Here is a 24836-nt window from a genome sequence, read left to right on the forward strand (position 1 = left end):
TCTGAATACTTAGCCAGCATAGTAATGGGCAACCTTAAAAAATATGCCAAGCAGTGTCCCAAACACTTTACACATGTTAACTTACTTGGTCCTCATAATAACGGTCTGAAGTAGGTATTATTGTTATTCCCATTTTACAGATGAGGACACTAAGGCACAGGGAAGTTAAACAACTTGGCTAACTAAGATGGGAAGCTGGGATTTGAACCCAGGCAGTCTGCCTGCTGAGGCCAGGCTCTTAACCACTAGGTGTACTGTCTCACAGTGCGGAGGAGACCCCTCACTCTGGGGGTGTCCAGACTCCTCTTATGTCTCACTGCTCCCCCCATTCAACCCATTAGCCAAGTGCTGTCCTTGCTGTCACTAAAAATAAATCCAGGTGTCCTTTTCCCCACCCTAATCTGAATCTGGCTGTTGTTCTCCTGGACTGTCCTACTGGCCTGATGACTCGTTGCCCCACTTCTTCTCTCACCCTTCTTTAGCCCATCCTCCACCCAGCAGCCAGAGTGTTCATTCCAAAGTGTGTGTCAGGTTGGGTCACAACCCCGTGTAGACCCCTCAGCAGCCATTTAGAATAGCATCCAAATCCTTCACCAAGACTTTCCCCGTCTCCATTCCTTTCCCAGATCATCTCTTCTGGGACCCATGAGTGTGATTTTCACTCCTAAAACACAGTAAATGGAAGTCTTCTCCTCTGAGGACCTTTGCCTATATCTTCTGCCCCTCATCTTCACGTGCTGCCTGCTTCTTAGCAATCGGTCTCAGTTCACATGTCTCAGTCCATCCTTTCCAGGGAAGCCCTGTCACCTACCCATATTCCCTGTTTTAATTTTCCACAAAGAATGTTTCCAACTGAATGTATCTTATTCACTCATTCATTCAGTAATTCATTTGTCTGTTCCCGCCTACTCTGATGTAAACTCCATCCTCGTGAGCAGAGACCTCTTATCCTCAGCATCTCCGACAGTGGTGGGGGCCTGGCGAGCCTTTATTTACGGGAGTAGTCTGGACGGCCAGTAAGACTATGGACGTTGGGTGAGAGAAGTTCAAGAGAAGGTGCTAACACTGTGTGCCATGGTGGGAAAGAAGGTTCTACCGAGGTGAAGGCTCTGGAGCTGGACACGGTTTGGGTGGATTCAAGGTGGAGGAAGTCATTGATGGCAATGGGAGAGCTCGGAGCATTTGGCGGGGATGCTTACGGTCTGTTTGGCCCATTAAAGAGCCCAGTCTATATGTACTGAAGGTTTGTTCCTAAGAATAACGAGAGACAACATTGGGAAGAAAGTAGAGGCTGTACTTGGAAACTCTAGAATGGCAGGTAGAGAAATCTGGGCTCTCATCTACGGTTGAAGGGGAGCCCTTTAAGCATTTTGGCCAGAGTAGGGGGTCACGTTAGAAGGGGCGCTTCAGAAAATCCATCTTTTGAGGGTATGCTCTCCATTTTGCCTGTTTTCCATACTTTCTTCACCTGAGACCTAAAAGTCCCTCTGCTCCCCACCCCTGCCTCTCTTTACAGACATTCCCCAAACTTTTCATTCTCGGGTGTCTGAGCATGCGCACACACTTCACTAGTGCGTGCATGTGAAAAACGAACATCCTGGGCCTGATAAATGAGTCAGACCACTGCGTGTTTGATGGTCACACGTTTGTATGTATGAATGCTGTGTTTCTAAGATGAAATCCCAGGAGGAAGCAAGCTGTGCTGTTTTATGGCTCTTTGTCTGATTAATCTGGCCAAATCTTAGCGGTGTATGTTGTGGGCGTTCTTTATAGATGAAGCTCATTTCTGTTGCTGTCCCTTGGGTATTTAAGTGGCTAAATCTATGCTCTGGCATCCAAGACACTTGATGCTGAATTCTGTTCTATAGCATATTTGATGCTGAATTCTGTTCTATAGCATATAAGTCTGAGCGGAGGTCTAGTTTATATAGTTTCGGAGGAAGTAAAGAGCTTTTCCATTCATCTGTTCTTACAGTGATCAAAGAAACAGCTGTAATTTTTCTAGCTTAGCCCTCTCAAGGACTGATAAAGCCATTCCTACAGTTGCTCTGTACAACTTCCTTTTGTTGGACTGAGCTTTCTAATGCAACCAAGATCCTGCTATTTCTTAGAACCAAGAGATGAAGAAAATACCGACAAGTCAAGGAGCTTACAGTACTTCACAAATCAGTTTTATTAATTTAAACACAAATTGAATGAAGAAAAATTCTGTACACAGTTGTGGACACAACACAACACACCTTTATACAGTAAGGGTAAGATAAACTTTGTCTTTTCAGTCTGCAGAGTACAAAAATGTAAAATGGAAAGGCTGAAAAATTGTCGACTTCTGTTTGCTTCAAGCAAAAGAGGAAAAACAAACTGAATTCAATGATTAAACGATTTTGAGAAATTCACAACTGACTAATTCTAGCAGCAACATGAAACTTCAGAAAAGGATAGAGTAGCTCTTTAGCTACTTTGGGTCAAAGCTGGTGTTATTTTTTTCCCCCAATATACTATTAAAGAAAATTCATCCGAAAAGTAATTTCATGACAATGGAAGGCTTTAGATGAGAGAAACTAGTGTCTAGATAAACTGATGGCTCACTTTTGGAGAAACTTTATTAGGGTATTACAAAGGTGACAAATTTTATTTCCCAGGTTTATGCTTGTCATATAATACAGAGTGGGGGTGAAGAGTAGCATTATTTTCTTGGTGATGATGACCGGGCTGTGTCCCCTGCTGGCAATGAACTTTCCTGGGAGGCTGGGGTGGGAGGTGAGTGTGGAGGAAAATGGAAGGAACATGAATGTAGGAAGTAATACAAAGTTTTGCTGATTTCCAGATATGTGGTAATGTCCTTTCTTAAAAGACAAAATATCATCTGAGCACATGAAAACTTTGCTAGTGTCCAATTCATGAACCATTTCATTAATAAAATAGATCCATCATCTACATTCTTTCTGTGGGACGGAGCGTTTGAATCATCTTTTTCCAAGTAGTTACATATACTACATTAGTGCTGAAAATGAAAAAGTGAGGTTTTAAGAGGGCTTTTTTCCCCAAAATTATTTAAGACAGACACTGCCGTGTTCTTTTACCAAGGCCCTCCTAACAAACAGCATAAAAAAAGAACTGATGGGAAAAAAAATTGGAAAACAAAATCTTATTGACACTTGACATCCATGCTTTTGGTCTTGACAACATGATCTTAAAAAAAAAAAATCCATTATCTACATATTTATACCCAGTACTTCGAGAAGGCACTGCACGTCTGTGCATATCCTGCCTCATACTTCACTATCAAGGCATTGCTACCTTTCAATATCATTTTCCTAAACAATATGTAAAAGAATCATCCATTATTACAAATTTACACCCAAAATTCTTTCTGTACATGATTGTCTCAGTGATGTACATATTATACGTTTAAATTAGACATATTTTAAACTACTTTGCAATGTGCTAAAATTCAAAGTACTTGCTGTGTCATGAGGCCAGAGCCTTCAGTCGCTTCTCATCATGCTACTGTCTCTTCAGTTATTTGATGTCAAAAAAGTCTGTTCGCATGAATTGTAGGGTTCCTGAATTATACCTCGATAAAGCTGGTTTTTTTTTTTTTTTAAGAAGGCTGTTCATAAATAAGTAGAGATGTACAGATGACCCTGGGTATGAGACACCAAAAAAGTAAACCTTTACAAGAAAATCCCCCCCACTGGTAATCAGGAAACCCATTTCAGTCTTTGTTGTGCAATCAAGTTTGCTGTATTGGAGAAGCTGTTTAGGTCACACTGAAGATGCTAAAAACGTAAAGCGTCTGCGGGTCCTTTCTTCACAGGTTCGAACCATGTAGTTAATGTGGCCAAGACACGTTGCACTGTGCTAGAACATTCTCATGGCTTATTTGCATTGGATTCACAGTACTAGAGTCAACAGCTGTTCTGAAGAAAGGGATGTGGTCCTTCATTTACCACAAGGGCAGAGGCGAGGACCCACAGCAGCTGGGCATCAAAATGTTGAAATCGCTAGTTTGGAGTCCGGCGCCGACTCGGGACTCAGCCTGCTGGATGTGTCCCTGGTCACAGGGCGGTTGTGTGGTTTCAAAGTGCTAGGGGGCCGTTACAGGTACTCCAGTTCCAAGGCATGATGTAGGGCCATGAGGTCCGAGTGACTGGAGACCCTCCAGAAGGGCATGGCGTGCTGCAAAGGGGCAGACAACGTGGTGAAGACAGAGAATACTCCCAGCACAGGCCCTAAAAGGCTGCTTTGGCACTCCACCATGCTGCCCACACCCCCTTATTCAGTACCGTGAAAACTGCCAGTTAAGATTTCAACATCACATCTGTTTAAAACACAAATTCAAACTTAATCCTCCCCTAAGAATACTGGACTGCGTTTTAAAATGTAATTCAGGCGTCTGTTTCTTTTAAGAAGGTGCTGGGTATTTCTTAAGCAGACCTACACTGCGACTTGCATGCCGATTTCAAATAAAATCCAGTAGCTATGAACAAAACCTTGTCAAACATTTGCCTTTCAAAATCTGGATCCAGTGCATTTTTCATGCTGCAAGTTTAAGCGGTTTTCCTTAGCTGGTAGTATTTTACATTTTGCAAAACTTAATTTTACTCCTGTAAGAAGCGACTTTTTTTTCGTTTTTTGCATTGACCCTGAAGCAGGTTTACCATATGGGAAATTTTAAATGAACATCTAAGGTAGTTTTTTGTTTTTCTTGGTGGTAGTTTAAAACATCTAGAAATCTAAATGATGGGAATGTTTGTGAAACACCTGAATTAACCAGAGACAAGAAAAGCAGCACACACACACACAAAAGAGGTTACATCGTCCATGAGGGATAAAAACATGATTATAAACTTTACGGCTCAAAAAGCACTATACTAAGTATTTATGTATCAGCAAAATCTTTTTCTTGGTAAGAGAAAGATAATCATCACGCTTCAGAGAACACAATTCTATTAAGCCCACAGAAAACATTGTGGGGTTTTTCTATGCAAAAAATAATGTGAAGGCCTAAGTATAATTTGCAATTATAGGTCTAGGGAATTTTTAAACAATTCACACTATTAGGAGAAGATGGCATGAAAGCAAACAGAATTTAGAACTGAGGAGTTTTTTGGGGGGACTATCTGTAAGTGACAGTAGGAGCTGCTAGCTATTTTGGTGCAGATCACATAGCTGTTATTCTGGGGATGCAAACTATTGTTACTTATTAACAAGTAATCTGCTAAAAACATATACCACAGTCCAATATTATATGTAGACCTTTCTGGATTCTATACTATTTTGGAGTATCTCTATTTTTGTTATCCTTCAATAACTGTCCAGAACCAAGTACTAGAGATTTCTTTTTAAAAATTTATGGAAAAAAAAAATTTATGATGTTCCACTTGGCAATTTTAGATCATAAAAGTAGACTGTACTATTTTGCATTCATTCATTAGTGATTTTTCGCATTCACAGGCATGGTGTGGAAGACATCCCCAGCCCACCCTCTCACAGTCTGTGGGTGAGTAGCAGAAATGAACAACATAACTGATTCACTTTGTTATAAAGCAGAAACTAACACACCATTGTAAAGCAATTATACTCTAATAAAGATGTAAAAAAAAAGTTACAGTAAAAATACAAAAAAAAAGAAATGAACAACAATCATGAATGTTCACCTAAAAGGAATAGGCGGGGGTAATTCCCTTTGCCTGGGGAACTGGGAGAGACACTGGTAAGAGGAGGTCATAGTTGAGCTAGTTATGAAAGGCTGATCATTCAGGAGAGCACTGTAATGTCTCTGTGCGTGTGAAGGGGGCTGGGGCAGAGGACAAAGGAGAAGTTCATTGTTAGGATACTGGCTGTGAGAGAGAAAGACATGGCTGTGACATTACCGGCTGTAGGAGCCAAGTGGTGCAGGACCTGGTTAGCCCTGTTAAAGAGTTTATTAATAATAATGATAGTTATGATTAACATTTAATAGTGATAGTTATGATTAACACTTAATAGTGACTAATTCTAAGAAGACTGAGTCTAGTGGAGAGAACAGGGGAGTCAAACATGTTAACAAGTAATTAGAACTAATATTGCAAAATAACATTTTCCCTAACTAAGCACATACTGATGTGAAGCTTTTATGGACCGACAAGAGCTTCCCAGGGCAACTGGGTGCAAAGTAAACAAGTTTTTTCCCTGAATCAATGTTTAGCGTGGAACAAATATTTCTTATATGAAGACAGAGAGATATGGTGGCAAAAGAGGAAAAGAAAAGCAGGTTCTAGAATGAGGAGACCTGGGTTATACTCTCAACTCTGACTTTTGTCATGATTCGTCATGATTCAAAGTCATGTTACTAATCTCCCTGGAGCCCCAGTTTGTTTATTTGCAAAATAAGGGTTTAGGGGAAATGACTCAATGACTTGCTTCTCGGTTTAATAAAGTCTATAAACTTTTTCATTAAAATATTCTATTACTTGTACAGCTCTGTAGCTACAGCAGATTTGTAAAGTAATATACATACATATGATCCTACTGCCAAGAACCAGCAGGCAAGACATATCTGCTGAAACTATTTCATTACAATGTAAGGCAGTGTGGGACTAAGAATCAAACTGACCTTGCCAGAGAAATGAGGTAAGAAAAATAAATAAAAGCATCAGAATTGGAAAGGGAGAAGTAAAACTATTTGCAGATGACATGATTTTATATATAGAAAATCCTAAAGACTCCAAGAAAAGAACTGTTAGATCTAATCAATGAATTCAGTAAAGTTTCAGGATACAAAAATCAGCATTTTATACACTAAGAACAAATGATCTGATAATAAAGAAAGTGATTCCATTTACAATAAAGCATCAAAAACAATAAAATACTTAAAAAGTGAAGGATTTCTACACTGAAAATTATAAGACATGGATGAAAGAAATTGAAGAAGACACAAATAATAAATGGAAAGGTATCTCATGTTCATGGATTAGAAGAATTAATATTGTTAAAATGCCATCTACAGATTCAATGTGATCGCTATCAAAATTCCAATGGTGTTCTTTTACAGAAGTAGAAAAAACAATCCTAAAATGTATACAGAACTAAAAGACCCCAAATAGCCAAAGCAATCCTGAGAAAGAACAAAGTGGGAGGCAACACACTTCCTGATTTCAAGCTATATTATAAATGTATGGTAATCAAAACAGTATGGTACGGGCATGAAAACAGACACATGGAAAATGGAACAGAATCAAGAGCCCAGAAATAAACCCATGTATATATGCTAAACTAATATTTTACAAGGGAGCCAAGAATACTCACTGGAGAAAAGACAGTCTCTTCAATAAATGTTGCTGGGAATACTGGCTATTCACATGTATAAGAATGCAACGATTAACTTGAAAAGGACTAAAGACTTAAATGTAAGACCAGAAACCATAAAAACTCCTATATGAAAACACCGAAAAAAATGTTTGGCTCCTTGACATCAGCCTTGGCAATTATTTTTTGGATGTGACCCCTAAAGCAAAAGCAACAAAATAAAAAATAAACATGTGGACTATATCAAACTAAAAAGCTTTTGCACAGCAAAAGAAACATTTGACAAAATGAAAAAAACAACCTATGTAGTGAGAAAAAAATGTTTGTAAACCATATATCTGATGAGGGGTTAATATCATACAACTCAATAGCAAAACAAAAATAATCCAATTTAAAAATTGGGCAGAGGACCTGAATAGACATTTTTGTAAAGAAGATATACAAATGGCCAACAGGTACATGAAGAGGTGCTCACCATCACTTCTCAGGGAAGTGCAAATCAAAACCACAATGAGATACCAGCTCACGCCTGTTAGAATGGCCTTCATCAAAAAGTTAAGAGGGGCTTCCCTGGTGGTGCAGTGGTTGAGAGTCCGCCTGCCGATGCAGGGGACACGGGTTCGTGTCCCGGTCTGGGAAGATCCCGTGAGCCATGGCCGCTGAGCCTGCACGTCTGGAGCCTTGCTCCGCAACAGGAGAGGCCACAACAGTGAGAGGCCCGTGTACCGCAAAAAAAAAAAAAAAAAAAAAGAGGTAACAAATGCTGATGAGGATGTAGAGAAAAGGGAACCCTTACGCACTGTTGGTCAGAATGTAAATTGGTACAACCACTATGGAAAAGTGTATGGCGGTTCCTCAAAAAATTGAAAACAGAACTACCCCATGATTAGACAGTCCCACTTCTGGGTATATACATGCCCAAAGGAAATGAAAACACTATGTTAAAGAGATATCTGCACCCTCATGTTCATGGCAGCACTATTTACAATAGCCAAGACGTGGAAGCACCCAAGGTGTCCACTGACAGTTGAATGGATAAAGGCATTGTGATATATACATGATTGAATATTATTCAGCCATAAAAAAGAAGGAAATCCTGCCATTTGGGACAACATGGACAGACACTGAGGGCATTATGCTAAGTGAAATAAGTCACACAAAGACAAATATTGTATGATCTCACTTATGTGTGGAAGCTAAAAAAAACAAAAAAAAAACGGAAGTCATGGAAAAGGAGATTAGATTTGTGGTTACCAGAGGCAAAGGGTGGGGGAGGGGAAATTGGATGAAGGTGGCCAAAAGATACACATTTCCAGTTATAAGATAAAAAAGTACTGGGGCTGTAACATACAACATGATGACTGTAGTTAACACTGCTGTATGACATATGTGAAAGCTAAGAGTAGTAGATCCTAAGAGTTCTCATCACAAGAAAAAAATTTTTTTTGTATCTATAGGAGATGATGGATGTCAACAAAACTTATTGTGGTAATTATTTCACAGTATATGTAAGTCAAGTCATTAGGCTGTACACCTTAAACTTATACAGTGCTGAATGCCAATTATATCTCAAGAAAACAGAGAATCAAAATGATAAATTCAGAGAGAACTCAGCTGTAAGCTGGAGAGGGTAAATTGGGCCTGTACTGAATTTGTGAAATGGGCAAATTTGGTTAGGTAGATGGAGAGGGATGGGACTCCCAGTCAGGAGATGGTATGTGACAAAGGTGGGATGCACAGAGTACTTAGTGTGGAGGAGATGGGGTTGGAATGGTGTGTTCATAACAAACACTAATAAGAAAGGAGATATTTTTTCCAGGTAGAAGTATGTTATGCAATTTAATGAGGCACTAAAGGAAGGATGGATTGGAGGTGTGGCTGGCTGGTAGCAGAGAAACTAGGCAAAGGAACAGTGGAAATGGAGTGGGTGCAATGGATGGGAGACACACTGTAAAGACAGAGTTCTTGCTAATGGGGGATGGGTTGGAGGTAGAGAACACCAAAGCAAATCTGAGTGGGCGAACTGGTTTGGGACAGTAGAATTCATCTGCTGATATGCAGGTGGATGAAATGGGATACCTACATGGAGAGAGTCCATCAGGTAACTAGAGCCAGGGGACTAAAACACAGCTAAACCACAAATCTTAACAACAGTGATAGCCTAAACTGATGTGTATATGATTAGTTTATCAAGATTAGCATATATTGAGAGAAATGGGCACCAAGACCTAAATCTTGGGAAGTAGCACACGTTTTGGGATCATTAGAACCAAAATATTCCCTAATGATAAAATAAGGACACATCCTTTGTTCCTCTTGCCCACATGTGCAGCTTTCCAAATCCCCTTCTGCCAACTTTCCTCCTTGTCTGGTATTTTGCATTTATCCCTTCTGGGTATACATAAGATCAGTAATATAAAAAGCTGGGTGTGTGGACACATGTAATTTGAATATTGCTGAATTATTAAAAATGTATTAAGAAAATGTTTCAAAACCATAAAAGCACATAACCTGTGCCCCAGGTATTGCACTTCTAGGAATTTATCCCACAGATATACTTGCCCACGCATGAACCACGTAAAGACCACTCACTGCAGAACTGTTTACAATAATAAACACTGGCAACCACTGAAATGTTAAGCCCCAGGGGACTCGTTAAACTACAACATATCAAGGTAATGGAATTGTGATGCGGCCATTTATAAGAATTAGAGATGCAGAGCTCCATGTACTAATATGGAATAACTACCAGGATATATATTAAGTGAAAAAAGCAGGCACGGAAAAAAAAGTGTATAGTTACCATTTGTATAAAAAATAAAGAACAGATCTGTGCTTTCCTATGCATATATTATCTCTAGAAAATTTGCATATGGAGGTACAAATACTTCTCAAATTGTAAATAAAGAGATATTCTGAGAACTCATGAAGCTTACTGCACAGTTTTGCTCTTTGACTATTTGTATATCTGTGTCCCCTCTGGACAGGAGTGAGCTCTTTAAGAATAAAGATGAAATCCAATTTAAGACCTGGCATACAGTATGTGCTCATTAAGTTAAATGAATGTAATGGCTTTAGAGTAATAAAATTCTGTACTCAGTAATCCCTATGTCTCACTGAAATAAAACTAAAAGCAAAAACTTGCATTAAAAATGTTCTTTTAGAAAAAGAAGTTCTTATTTTTCTCCTAAATAAACTCACAATCAAGCATTATTAAGCAGATTCTCAGCTTCATCTTGGTTTTCAGCAAGTTTTGGAATGCACATTGAAAATGGACATTTTTTGATGAAGCGTTTGTCATTATGCAGAATAATGGTGCTTGCCATCCCCCCTTCCCTCCATGTTATTCACAAGAGATTCATTTTAAGTAATTCTCTAAAAAGTAAATAAAGTCAGAGTTATAAAACAAGGCTGTTTTTACTCTAGAAACCAAAACTGCTGTCAGTGTGCAGAAGACTATTATTTACATTTTGATTTTTTTTAAAATCATACATAGGCCTAATTATTTTCACTTGAGGAATGTTGTATTAGGGAAACAAAAAATTTTATGGTAAAAAAATAAGCATGGCAGATTTTGACAACAAAGACATATATCAAAGAAAGATATCCACCAGTAGTGAGATGGCTTCTCTGAATGGTCTTTCTAGGAACAAAGAGGTGCTCAGAGAAAACTCTTACAAGAGATCTTTTTAGAATTTGTCCATTTCTTCTAGGGTGAAAAAGGGAAAGCATTTCCTCTAAGATCAGGAACAAGACAAGGATGTCTAGTCTCACCACTATTATTCAACACAGTCTTGGAAGTCCTAGCCACAGCAATCACAGAAGAAAAAGAAATAAAAGGAATCCAAATTGGAAAAGAAGAAGTAAAACTGTCACTGTTTGCAGATGACATGATACTATACATAGAAAACCCTAAAGATGCTACCAGAAAACTACTAGAGCTCATCAATGAATTTGGTAAAGTGGCAGGATACAAAATTAATTAATACACAGAAATCTCTTGCATTCCTATACGCTAACAATGAAAGGTCAGAAAGAGAAATCAAGGCAACAATTCCATTTACCATCACATCAAAAAGAATAAAATACATAGGAATAAACCGACATAAGGAGGCAAAAGACCTGTACTCAGAAAACTGTAAGATACTGATGAAAGCAATCAAAGATGACACCAACAGATGGAGAGATATACCATGTTCTTGGATTGGAAAAATCAACATTGTGAAAATGACTATACTGCCCAAAGCAATCTACAGATTCAATGCAATCCCTATCAAGTTACCAATGGTATTTTTCACAGAAATAGAACAACAATTTTTACAATTTCTATGGAAACACAAAAGACCCCGAATAGCCAAAGCAATGTTGAGAATGAAAAACGGAGCTGGAGGAATCAGGCTCCCTGACTTCAGACTATACTACAAAGCTACGGTAATCAAGACAGAATGGTACTGGCACAAAAACAGAAACATAGATCAATGGAACAAGATAGAAAGCCCAGAGATAAACCCACACACCTATGGTCCCCTAATCTATGACAAAGGAGGCAAGAATATACAATGGAGCAGACAGTCTCTTCAATAAGTGGTGCTGGGAAAACTGGACAGCTACATGTAAAAGAACGAAGTTAGAACAATCCCTAACACCATACACAAAAATAAACTCAGAATGGATTAAAGACCTAAATATAAGACTGGACACTATAAAACTCTTAGAGGAAAACGTAGGCAGAACACTCCTGGACATAAATAGCAGCAAGATCTTTTCTGACCCACCTCCTAGAGAAACGGAAATAAAAATAAACAAATGGGACCTAATTAAACTTAGAAGCTTTTGCACAGCAAAGGAAACCATAAACAAGACGAAAACACAACCCTCAGAATGGGAGAAAATATTTGCAAACAAAGCAACTGACAGGGCATTAATCTCTAAAATATACAAATAGCTCATGCAGCTCAATATCAAAAAAACAACCCAATTAAAAAATGGGCAGAAGACTTAAATAGACATTTCTCCAAAGATGACATACAAATGGCCAACTAACATGAAAAGATGCGCAACATCACTAATTATTAGAGAAATGCAAATCAAAACTACAATGAGGTATCACCTCACACCTGTGGGAATGGCCACCATCAAAAAAATCTAGAAACAATAAATGCTGGAGAGGGTGTGGACAAAAGGGAACCCTCTTGCACTGTTGGTGGGAATGTATACTGGTGCAGCCACTATGGAGAACAATATGGAGGTTCCTTAAAAAACTAAAAATAGAACTACCATATGATCCAGCAATCCCAGTTCTGGGAATATATCCAGAGAAAACTATCATTTGAAAAATATACATGCACCCCCAACGTTCACAGCAGCACTATTTACAATAGGCAGGACATGGAAGCAACCTAAATGTCCATTAATGGAGGAACAGAAAAAAATGTGGTACGTACAATGGAATATCAGCCATAAAAAAGAACAAAATAATGCCATTTGCAGCAACAATGGATGGACCTAGAGATTGTCACACTGAGTGAAGTAAGTCAAACAGAGAAAGACAAGTATCATATATCGCTTATATGTTGATTCTAGAAAAAGGGTACAAATGAACTTATCTACAAAACAGAAAACAAAGTTATGGTTATCAGGGGGTAAGTGGTGGGGGAGGGATAAATTGGAAGATTGGGATTGACATAAACACAGTACTATATATAAGATAGATAATAACTAAGTAAGGACCTACTGTATATAGCACAGGGAACTTCACTCGATATTATGTAATGGCCTATATGGGAAAAGAGTCTAAAAAAGAGTTGATATATGTAAAAAAGAGTTGATATATGTATATGTATAACAGACTCACTTTCTGTACACCTGAAACTAATACAACATTGTAAATCAACTATACTCCCATAAAAATTTTGAAAAAAAGAGATCTTTTTAGAATAACATTGTTTTTTAAAAAAAACAAAGGTATTTCTAAACTTTTCTCTTTGAAGCGTTTTTTTTTTTTAATGATATGGATTATAGAATTAGATAAAATTACTGATGAAACTCCTGGGACTGTATTGCTAAAGAGAACAAAGGTGACAGAGCAGACTTCAAGTGACCATAACAAAACAGGTAACTGGCAGAATACTTACTAGTTTTCATTTCCGGGCTTAAAAAAATAACTACCTCTAGCAAAAGAACATTATTTAGGGAGATGAAAGACATCTCTACAGGGAAGAGAGGAGACTGTTGTATTAGATTTTTAAAAGGACATAGGAAATGAAGAGAGGCAGCTAAATGGTTAAAATTGATTTAGAAGAAATGCAAAATGTTTTGATTTTGCAAAACATTTTAGTGCCCAAACTTGCAGAACTTCACTGGTTCGCTGTTAGTTTTATTTAATCTGAAATGCTTGTGAACCAAATTATAAACTAGAATTAATGATTTATTTGTTAAATTTTAATCATGAGTGTAAAATTGGGAGAAAGAGAACACAACATAGTTCTATCTACCTCCCAAAAGGAAAGAAACTGCACACTATATTCCAACAATTTAAAAAAAGCATTAAAATGTTTTTTTGTAAATCAAATCATATTTAAGATATGTAAGTAAAGTCTGTAATTTGAAGGAATTTTGTGCTGAATCTCACAGATATAATTGGCTTCAAATCCTAGTTTGGTGACTTTCTAGCTGTGTGAGCTTGGCCAAAGTATTTACCTTCCTGTGCCTCCGTTTCCTCATCTATAAAAGAGGTCTGAGGGCTCCTGCCTCATAGAATTGTTGTGAGGATTTAATGAGATAATGGATAGGAAGTGCCTAAAAGAGGTTCTGGGACATAATAAGGGCTTTATAACTGATAGTAAGGATAACCATCTCTTTATTTCTTTAGCTTGAATTTTCATATAGAGTTTGCTAAATTGTAGTGTTCCCTTAAATTAAATATTTCCCTTAAAAATATTAAATATTCTCTATTTCTATGCAGAACCCCACACATTAAATATACTCATTATTTACTGTGAACTATTAGATCCTTGTCTTTTAACTCATGCACTAAGTACTGCTGTTTAAATACTAGTTAACCTAGAAGCTTAGACAGACTATAAGAAAGGAATGGTCAATTTGTCCCTCAGGATGATAGATTTATGACATCTGAATCATAGGCACAATTATTAGGAATCTGACTATTTCTGAAAAATCTGTACACTTAACAAACACACATAAAGTTCTTACAACTCCTGGTTACAGTTTCATTAGAGTTCCCATGCTGGTAGCTCTCAAGGTGCAAAGAGTTCCTTTGTAACAGAGAGTACTGGACTGATTGCATACACTTATCCCAAGAAATCAGAACAGAAAGTTGAAGCTACAAGCATTCATTTACAGTCAAAAAATTTAAAGAGGATGTTCGTCGTAGGCAGCTGCCTAATTCTTTTTGGTATAGGTGTGTGTGTTTGTCCTGAATAGAAAGAATAACATGTCCAAAGACAAACAGTGGAAACAACTTTAACTGTTCTTCAAAGAGAGCAAATACTCAGTACTGTTACTACTTTCAATTCTAACATCAAATCACAAATTCCTTTACTTTTCCCATCTTGTGTTCACCCACACAAATATCTAAGAAACATACTTGTGTTCTTTGAATTTTAGGTCATCACTTTCATAAACATTCTTCTGTCTACCACAAGCTAGAAAGCCACATTTTGGCAACCTCCTCTTGAAATTAAAATATTTTGGTGAGTACTAGGTGGAGAAGGACCAGCTTGGAAGGCAGATTCACACACCTTGGCCCTGGGCCATACTGGCATGAAATGCTGCTCTTCAATTCTGTGATGCTCAGAGGTGCAAATCTATTCCATGTTCCCATAGCCACTAGGAGGTCCTGTCTAGAAATGGCAGGGGATTCCAGAGGCTTTCTCAGGAAAAAGATTTGAGTCTGGATGTTCACCAAATATTCTCTTTAACTCTCCAGGGTTGAGTTTTGGGTACTCTGTTTAGTCTGGGACAGATTTCTTTTTATGAAGACAGCCCAAAGGGCTAACAGATGTACCTAATGACAATGGTGGTTGGCCACTGGTGAAGCTGGAACGCAGAATTAGTGCTTAGATAGCAAATACCGCTTAGAATCAAGCTTTAAAAAAGTGTGTGTGGGTTTCTACCAGCACCGAACACACGTGGGGAGACTGTAATCATGGGCACATTGTGTATCTATGGGTGTAAGTGAAATCTATTATTTATAGCATTAGGGTCAGCTTCTATGCTTCTACTGGAATTCAGAGGCACTGAAGGTGAATTAAGTATTCTTGGACTCTATAAGGAGGCTGGCCACGTGCCATGCTTAATGCTGCATCTATGGGCTGGTGCCATTTCTGGAGTATACTGGAATATTCCAGAAGAGCTTGCCTCCTTTATGGAAAAATGACTTCTATGAGTGAGTGTATGGGGAAGAGAAGAAAAAAATTATTCTATTGGTTAATCTCATAAAATAATTAATGCTCTTCAATTTAAGAAATATTAGTGCATGACTGTGCCAAGATTTAGGGAACTGTAAAAAAAAAAAAAAATGAAGACAGAGTCTCAAACAGCAATCAAGCAAAATAAGATCCCTACATCTCAGGAGCTCACACTTCACTGCTGAAACAGGCACATGCGCAAATAATTAATAATAAGAGCTGCCATTTGTTGCATACCTCATATGTATCAGGCTCTGTTTTATACCTGAACTAAATCTAATCCTTAAAATAGCCAATGAGCTAGGTGCTGCTGTAATCTCCATGTACAGTTACGGAAAGAGAATGGTAAAGTAACTTTTTCGAAGTCACACAACTGGTAAAATGGTAGAGCTGTCATTCAAACCCAGGGTATCTGGCTCAAGAATCCAAGTTATTTACCAGAGCTTCTGCAATTAAAGTATAAGTGGTGCTACTATAACTGAGTTCGTATAAACAAAGGAAATAGAAAAGGTGGTATGTAAACTGGATTTTGAAAAATGAGTAAGACAGTGACAGTAGGGCACTGGGAAGAGGAGCATTCCAGGCACAACAGCAGCAGGAAGGAGGTACTGGGCGTGGCCAAAGGAGAGTAAGAAGACCAACGTGCCTACGTTGTTTCTAGATTGTGAAGACCCTGAGTGCCAGGCTAAGGAATGTGGCTCCTTCCCCCTCTTTAAAATACAATGAAGGACATTCATGAGAAAGCTTTTGCTACGGGAAATGACAGAATCACACTTGCAGGGATGCAGAAGAATAACAAGAAATATCATGGGCAAACGGGGAGTCAAGGGACCTGCTCCTTTCCTCCTTTTTGAGCATCCCAAAAGAGGCAAGCATTGACCTCGTGATCAAAAGAAGGCACCGTACTCTAGGGCAGAAAATAGTTTTGCAAGCCAGCTCTGATTAGCTCCTAGAATCTTTCTGAACTGATGTCTGGAAGGTTCTTAGGCTGCATCCAGGCTCAGGTAACGGACGTCTGATCACCTGGCGATGTCTGCCATGGGTGCAGAAAGCGGCAAGAGCAGGCATGTGTGCTGTCTCTGTTCCGGATGATGGCTGCAGAACTAAGCCTCCTTTTCTGTTCCCCAAGTCTACATTCTGTGAAGACCAGCCATCCATGACCCCCGAGCTTGTGAATACCACTCTTCAAAAAGCTCGCTTCAATAATGACTTAATTCTACTCTGCCCTTGGTCAGCACTTACGGTTCAGAACACATTCATGATCTGTTTCAGAGAAATGGCATGTGTTGAAATGATCCAGTTCTGAAGATTCTGAGGAGTAAGAAAAAATTAAAGGGCACAAGAGGCACCAAGGAGGAACACTCACCTTTTTCGCCCCTTGTTCCTCTTCCACACCGTCTCCTATGACAACATACACCACTTTTCTTCCAAACCTCTGAATTATCCTCTCAAAACAGCTTTCCTTTCCTAATGAACAAAAGTACATTGTGAAAAAATGTAAAGTTTGAGTAAGTCAGCACTCTAGGGCTTAAACTTTTTATATAAAATGCTTTTTCCATGCTTCTGATCCAAGTCTATCGTACTTGTGCAAACTAGGAAAAGAGTGCTTTTATATGCCATTTGGGGAGTATGTAGAACAGCACAATACAGCAAAAACTGTAAATGAACGACCCATGTGGTGTCCTGTCCCTTGGGAATGGACAATTTTCGTACTTTTTCTCCCCCAAGACTCATTTATTAAAAAGTAGAATCTAGATCTCAGTAGAGCATTTGGTGGAAAAAGTATTGTTTGGAAATAGTACTTTTCCCCCTACAAGCTGAGACTAAATGAAAGCATGCCATTCTGGCAAAATATTTTAACTTCACTTAAAAAATGTTTCATGATCTATCAAACTCTGAATACAGTATCTGATCGAAAGACTGTTGACAAGGATGAACAAAACCGAAGGATTGGTTTTGTTACGGCAAGAGAAATCCAACACTGGACTTAGTTTATCCCTTCATTTTCAGGTTGGGATGCTCTTTGAATGAAAGACACCCTCCCCCCCACCCAGGCCTAATGCATTGACCTGAAATATTCTTGGAAAACTGTTTCTGAAATGAATGTCAGGTAATTTGGCGCCCTACGAGAGAGAGCGTGCTTACCTGGCCCAGACACCTAATGCTCAGTAAAGCGCTTTCCTAGAGGAAAAGTGGGATAAAGGTAACAGGATACCTGTACCTATCTGTTATCTTTCCCATGTCAAGACTTAGTTTAGGCGCCCGTGGCAGCTACACTGTAAGCACGTCCCTGTAGTTAATGTGGCCATTGTTGCTTCTTGGAGCAGGAACTGGGGTTCCAAGTCCTGGGCTGCCAATAAGGTCATTTTAATGGACAATGGGACAGTTTATAGGTTTCAAATGTGAATGGCTGAACGGGGCCTGTACCTCTTTCAAATAAGGATCAGATATACACACGAACAAATTGCTTGTTTGCTTAAACAAATGTCTGCTTTATATTTGTATTTTGCACTAAAATCTCTAGTTTGCATCTGACAGAACGAAATAAGGCCAGCCTTCTTCAAAGGATGTCATTTCAATGCTTCTTCAGTTGCCCTCTAACCTGTGAAATATTAAATCACCTTGAGAAACAAATACAAGGGATGGTTTTCACTGCAAAAAATATGTAACCGAACAGTCAGATGTCATGAAACTTTCTTTCCCCGCTTAGAGGGAAATGTTTATGTGGCTTTGTAAAGTTTCCTTTTCATGGAAAAAAGGAAGGTAAACGCAATGTTATTTAAAAGTAAGTCCCCAACCTTTTTGGCACCAGGGATTGGTTTCATGGAAGACCATTTTTCCATGGACCGAGGGGGTGGGGGTGGGGGGGTGGTCAGGGGCCGGGAGATGGGGATGGTTCAGGCAGCAACCCCAGCAATGCTTTGCTCCCCCTTCCACCGCTCAGCTCCTGCTGTGCGTGTGGGGTGGGGAAACCCTGGCCTACAAGGAAAATTCCTGGGTGGTTTTCTGCATTGATCCCCAAATTAGATCTCATTTGATGGCAAAACTAGCAGCAACTTACAGGAGTTTCAATCCCTACTTTTTTTTATTAGAAATATCATGGAAAAGTGATTCTACCTATGGTTTTGAGATCGTTTCTACCACCGTACAGTTTTTAAATCAAATTTTTATTCTAGACTGAAAACAATTAAACAAGTCCAATATGGCAAACAAAATGCCCATTAAAAAATACTTTCTTGATTGTTACTGCAACTTCCTATTATCCTCGCATTTTCAAATTATTTGGGATGAAAGTTCAATGTGCATGACGTGTAATACGCTAATTGTTCTTTTCTTCTGGGAAGTTAAGTGCTATCCCTTCTGTATTATATGCTCATTTGGAATATGTTCTTTCTTTCATGTGCTGATAAACCTTTCCCTTGGATCCTTGTTTACAAAACACAATGATTCCTCTTTACTGATACAGATAGAATAAAGACCTGAGTTCGTGGAAACTGATTGCTATTTTATATGACAGCATATAAAAATTCAAGTTCTACTGGGCTACTAGGAGTTCTATTTGGTGTACTCCTTTCGTTTTATAAGTATTTTCCAGTATTCTCTCCTTGGCCCTTCTCAGGAGGCATCAGTCATTCTCAAACTCCAACTATTTCCAACTTGACAGGGCTATCTGAATATCCCATAGGTTTTTCAAACTCACATTGGTAAGATCAAACCCTTATTATCTTTGCCATCAAACCTGATTTCCCCATCAGCTAACAGTGTCACTGCTGACCCAGTTGCCTAAAAGAAACCTCTGTGTCAGCCTTCTTCTGAATAAACAACCATTTATTCACCCATTTCATTCAACACTGATTGAGTACCTACCATGTGCTGGGCCCTGTAGCCACCATGATGAGTGAGATGGACAGACTCAGTTATCAAGGAGACTATGAACAAATAACTGAACAAGCAACTTTTTAGTGACAATTTAGTAAGTTCTTTGAAGGAGAAGTGCAAGCCAAATAGATAGGGGTTCTGTTTTGCACCTTTTTCTTTAGCCAGAAACAACCTTCTTTCCACCTACCAGGATACTCATCCTCCTTTCCTAGGACTCACATAACATTCATCTCATTAGGGCAACATACGAGGCCACTTATAAGACCCAAGTCTACCTTTCCAGCATCAGCTTCCCATGGGCATTGCACATTAGTCACCCCGGACGACTCACAGGTCCCTCGGCAGGGAACACATTTTAATTCCTCTGTCACTTTGTTCTCACTAGCCATCTGCCTAGTAAACTCTTATTTACCCTTCTCTACCCAGCTCAAATGTCATGTCTTCCCTTTACTCTTAACTGACACGTGCCCTCTGCTGCCTCCTGGGTGGCAGTGAATGCTCTCCCATTGAAGTGCGCATTTGGGCACTTAGTGGTAGGACCCCTTAGGCTGTGGAAGGGAGTCTGCTGGACCTTGGAATCGGAGAGATCTACTTTGACCTTAACTTTACTAGCTGTTAACTTGAACAATTAAGTCTCTGAGCTTTAGTTTTCTCAGCTGAGAAATGGAAAGGCCTCAAAGACTGACTTCAATATGTAAAATGTTTAGTACAATTCTGAGCATCTAGTAGATACTTGATAAATGCTCATTGACATACTACTTTGTCATACTATAGTTATTCTGATGTCTGCTTCCCCTGCTAGAGATAATGAACTCCCTAAGGAAAGAGCCATGTCTTCCTTTTATCCCTACTTCTGTTTTGTCCTGGTTTATATCTTAACTAAATTTCCCATTAGTCTTCTTTCCCAACTACATTTCCTTCTTGCAAGAATTTAATTTTTTTGATCCCCATAACAAAAATGGGAACTCAATCATTGTAAAATGTTGTAAAATATGGTGAAAAAAATAGTTGTAAAATAAGGTGAAAAAAATGTTGTAAAATAAGGTGAAATGTTGTAAAATAAGGTGAAAAAAATAGTTCCAGTAATAATAATTTATTATTAGAGTTGTTTAATTAAAGCTGCTATTCGCTATTTAATTTCTCCTTTGTATATTTCTATACAACTACTTGTTTAAGCTTATAAAATATTTTCATTGATGTTGCCTAAGAGAATAAAAATAAGATAATACTCTAGAAGTGATGCTAAGTTGCCTATAGCTAAAACGCATAGGTTTTAATGTTCGCCAGTAAAGTAAAATTTTCTGAGTTCAACTACATGGATTGTGCTTTATATTTCTCTTGATATCTAAAGCCAATTTTGACAATAAAATGGGTTAAATTATTCTTCTAGTTTTCTGATATTTGGCATTCTGAAAAAAGTAGTCCTGTTTATTGTCTTTCATTTTTACTAGCCTGAAAGCAAAGGGTTGACTGTTAAATAAATAAATTAATTAAAAAGCAGCTTACCAATTTTAGTTGCACTGTAAATATTTTCTATGGGAAATACAATTCCTAATCCATACAGCAGGACTTTCGCCAATGCTGGGATAAGCTGAGTAGTTGTTACTAAAATATTAACACAGTTCGTCCTGTGAGAATACAAAGAAAAAAAAAGACAGTTGAAAATTAAATCTCCAAAATGAATAAGCACAGCTCGTTTTCAGGCAAAGGCACTTTGTATGAAGTGACCTGGGGAGAACTTACCGGGAGTGAATGAGTGTGAGAGCTTTCAGGGCCAGTGTCAACCAGGAGTCTGTCAGGGCTTCAATCTCGGCCCGCAGCTGCAACCAGGCTTCCCTCTTAGCTGGACCAAGCAGACCTGTGGATTTAAAAGCACATGAACTACTTCCTCACTAACGTGTCTCGTCAACTTTATAAACAGTAAACACTTAAAACTACTCGAATACTACCCTCAAGCTTTATAATATACTAAGCAATTTTTCACGTTATCATTCGACAAATATTTAGCACTGTGGGGAACATATATTGGTTTTGCATTCCTAGCGTCCTTCTTCTGGCTACAGACGTCATCTCTTCTTTTGGGGGAGCCTACTCTCCCCCATTCCTCCAACCATGAAGATTGAGCAGAGCAGATCCTACCCTCTGGCTCCCAGAATAGCCATATGTCCTCAGCTTGGCCAGTGAAAGGCTGTTTTGGAACTTTTGCTCAATCTATTGGGAAAGACACTTTCCACCCCATGGAGGCGCTAGACTGGTAGCATATAAGCCTGGGTCTACTGGTAGGCACATTTGCCACCTTTCGGGAGGCGGTAATTTTCCAAAGGAAATTACAGGCCAAAGATTACTGATTGCATCATCTGAGCATCTGGATTTAGCCATGCCAGAAACCAACACCACCTAAACTTTTCATTAGGTCAATATGTTCCTTTTCATACCAAAGCCATTTTGAACCACAATCAAAAGATCCAAGCTAATGCAAACATCTACCCGGTAGAAGGAGCTTTATGATTCGTCTTAAGTCCTTTAGGCAGGAGGTCAAGAAACTTACTCCAGGTCACACCACTACTAAGGAATGGAGCGAGGACTAGACTAGCCTGGCCAGGGCAGCTGGCTCTAGTCTGTTACTTCAGTCACAGCAGAATAATCACTGGTTAGATGAAACGGCTCTCAAAAAAAGCTATTCTATCCAAAAAAGTGTGATGTAAAAGTGTGTGGTACTTTGAGCATCTTATCAAGACTATCTTAACTAACCCAGTAACCTACTGGTGATAGTCACTTGCCTCCAACATTATTTTTGTAGGTATTGTAGATCTCTTTTACTCGTCTGTAACGGAAGGCCAACTTTCTCATCCAGTCTACGCCGCCACGCACACCGGTTGCCAAGCATAAATTAGCGCTGGTTGCCGCAGCAGGAAAGCCATCTGTTCCAAAGTTATATGTGCTATTTAGACGCAAGAAAAGCCCAAAGTTAACCAAACAGAAAGTTCATCTTAATAAGCTGAGCAATTAAGCTATAACATGGAGCCCATCACTTCCCATTCATGGGCTCACCTTAGGTCTTGTCCATTGTCATCCGAAGAGACATCATCTATATGAACTTGGTCACATTCCTAAAATGCAATGAAAATGATACATGTTAATTTTCAAAAAGCATCTACATTTATCTACATGTTTCGGAGGGGGGAAAATCCACACAAGCCTGTTTAAAAAAAAAATGCCCAAACACTCTAATTGGAGTGTTTTCCAACCACGGCAATCAGTAGGTGGCAGTCTAGTTAAATTGACATTTTTACCTACTTCGGGTCTTTTTACAATATAAGAAACCAGCAATGTCATTAAGGACTACTGTTATTCAGGTTCAGAAAACACATTTTTGTGTTTAGAAAGGAAAGTGATTGATTGAAAACAATTAGCATATGTGTTTCATAAACCTCAGGTACCTGAAGACATCGTGCTGCTCCGAGCTGATTCAGTCAATGCCGAAGCGTAACTGAAACCAGACATTTCGGTAAATCTAACATGCTAGAAAAATTAAACCTGATGCTAACTGCCAATGAAATTATGACCTCTGATTGCTGTCGAGCCACACACCAACACAGCCTGAGGCCAGCGTGTGGAGGAGCCCAGACTAGAAAATCTGTTACTGGTTTGCCATTGATTTGAGAGATGCAAGTTTTATTCTGTGTGTGTGTGTGTGTGTGTGTGTGTGTGTGTGTGTGTGTAGGAAAAAAGCATGGGAGACTTCACAACCTAAATAAAAATAATCAAACCACGAGGTGTTTTTTTTACTGTTTTTAAAACTTTTTAACTTTTTTTTACCTGTTTCACTATTATTACATATTCATTTTAAATATCGGATTGATGAGTTGATTATAGAATAATACGAGTTGAACAGACCTGATTTGAAAATCCCAATCCATGTGTAAAGTGTTTAGAATAGGAAGTGTAACTGTGGGTTAAAGCTCAGTTGGACGGGTTCACGTTGATACACCTGCTCACGTATAAGCACGCCCACATCTTACTGCTGTGTCCCCAGCCCCCAGCATCATTGTGGGAAGAGCAGACACTCAGTAAACGTTTGTTGAACAAATGAAGGCAAACTAATTTGGAGACAGACACGGTCCCTAGTCCAGAAACGAGTAACACACACTTGGCATGCTTTAATGTTTTCAGTTATGATTCTCCTCTTGGCAGTCAGCCTCCAGGTACCCCAGAGGCCGTTCTGACACTTATTTCCATTAAAAGTTTTAGTTAAGAAAATTTTAAAAGAAATTTTCAGGCGTGCATCCTGTATTTTAAAAATGTTCTTCAGACTAAAGCTCTGGTTATCTTTCCCATAGAGTTAATTTTATAGAATCTAGCCTATCTGTCCCTCTAATGCTTCACATCCAACGTATAACAAGATGCCACAGGTAAGCACCACGGGAATAGAAGGTGTATTTTTATGTTGCTGGTTCCTTCTGAACAAATTCTTTTCTCTCCATGGATTTGTGAGGAAAGGAGCAGGAGATAGAAGTGGAAAGAAACTCAAACCAGCTGTTGCTTAACAGAATTAAAATCCTGACCCCCCAACCTCTTCTTTCTAAAGCATCTATTTTCCAGGCAACCCTCTCCCAGCAAGCAGCCAGTTCCAAGGAGGAAAGGACTTTGACCTTGTAACCCTCCCCTGCTCTCCCAGGTCCGTAACCCCAGATAAGAAAAAAAAAAAAAGAATAAAAGTCTAGGAGGCCTCACAGGCAGGACTGTGAATTTAACATTTAAAAAAACAGGTCATTCCTGCAAAACATGTTTGGAAACTTCTCAGAGTTATTCATTATACATAATTCGGAGGGTGAAAGATGAATGATAGTTGTGTTTTTTCAACAACGTACTTATTCTGGGTTTAAAGAATTACTAAATCATGACTTTCTGCTATCTAGCCATTTATCTAGCCAGAAATACAAAAATTACGCTGTTGGTAAACTACTCTTTTAGGGTGCATGGTTAGTTACAAGACAAACAAATGCAGAAAAGTGTACTCCCCGCAAACAAACAAAAACCCCTAAAGCCTTAGCGCCGCAGTGGAGGATTTTTCTCTCTTGGGAGAGAGAACTGAGAGGAGGAGGAAGTTGAGAAATTAGAAGAGGAAAAGATATGTTAAAGCGAATTTAATTCAAGGAATCAACGGTGACCTAAAGTTACTTGGTTAACTCTAGGGGTGGGAGGAATTCTTTGCAAAAACAGGGTGTTAAGAGG

The 24836-nt window shown here is 38.8% G+C and overlaps 1 protein-coding gene across 11 annotated transcripts in view; it reads right to left on the bottom strand.

The window, feature by feature from the left end:
- Positions 1–3588: 3588 nt before the first annotated feature.
- The window catches only part of EYA1 (EYA transcriptional coactivator and phosphatase 1), a 159277-nt gene continuing 138029 nt past the window's right edge, over positions 3589–24836 (bottom strand). For all 11 annotated transcript variants that reach the window (XM_060287383.1, XM_060287382.1, XM_030859578.2 and 8 more), the window contains 6 exons: positions 22653–22711; positions 22382–22542; positions 21345–21459; positions 21108–21229; positions 17089–17189; positions 3589–4182 (listed from right to left, as the gene is read on the bottom strand). In XM_060287383.1, the coding sequence (XP_060143366.1) occupies positions 4102–4182; positions 17089–17189; positions 21108–21229; positions 21345–21459; positions 22382–22542; positions 22653–22711 (639 nt within the window). In that variant the 3' untranslated portion in view covers positions 3589–4101. The remainder of the gene's footprint in view (positions 4183–17088; positions 17190–21107; positions 21230–21344; positions 21460–22381; positions 22543–22652; positions 22712–24836) is intronic.

Source organism: Globicephala melas, chromosome 17, assembly GCF_963455315.2.
Source record: "Globicephala melas chromosome 17, mGloMel1.2, whole genome shotgun sequence".
Taxonomy (NCBI): Eukaryota; Metazoa; Chordata; class Mammalia; order Artiodactyla; family Delphinidae; genus Globicephala; species Globicephala melas.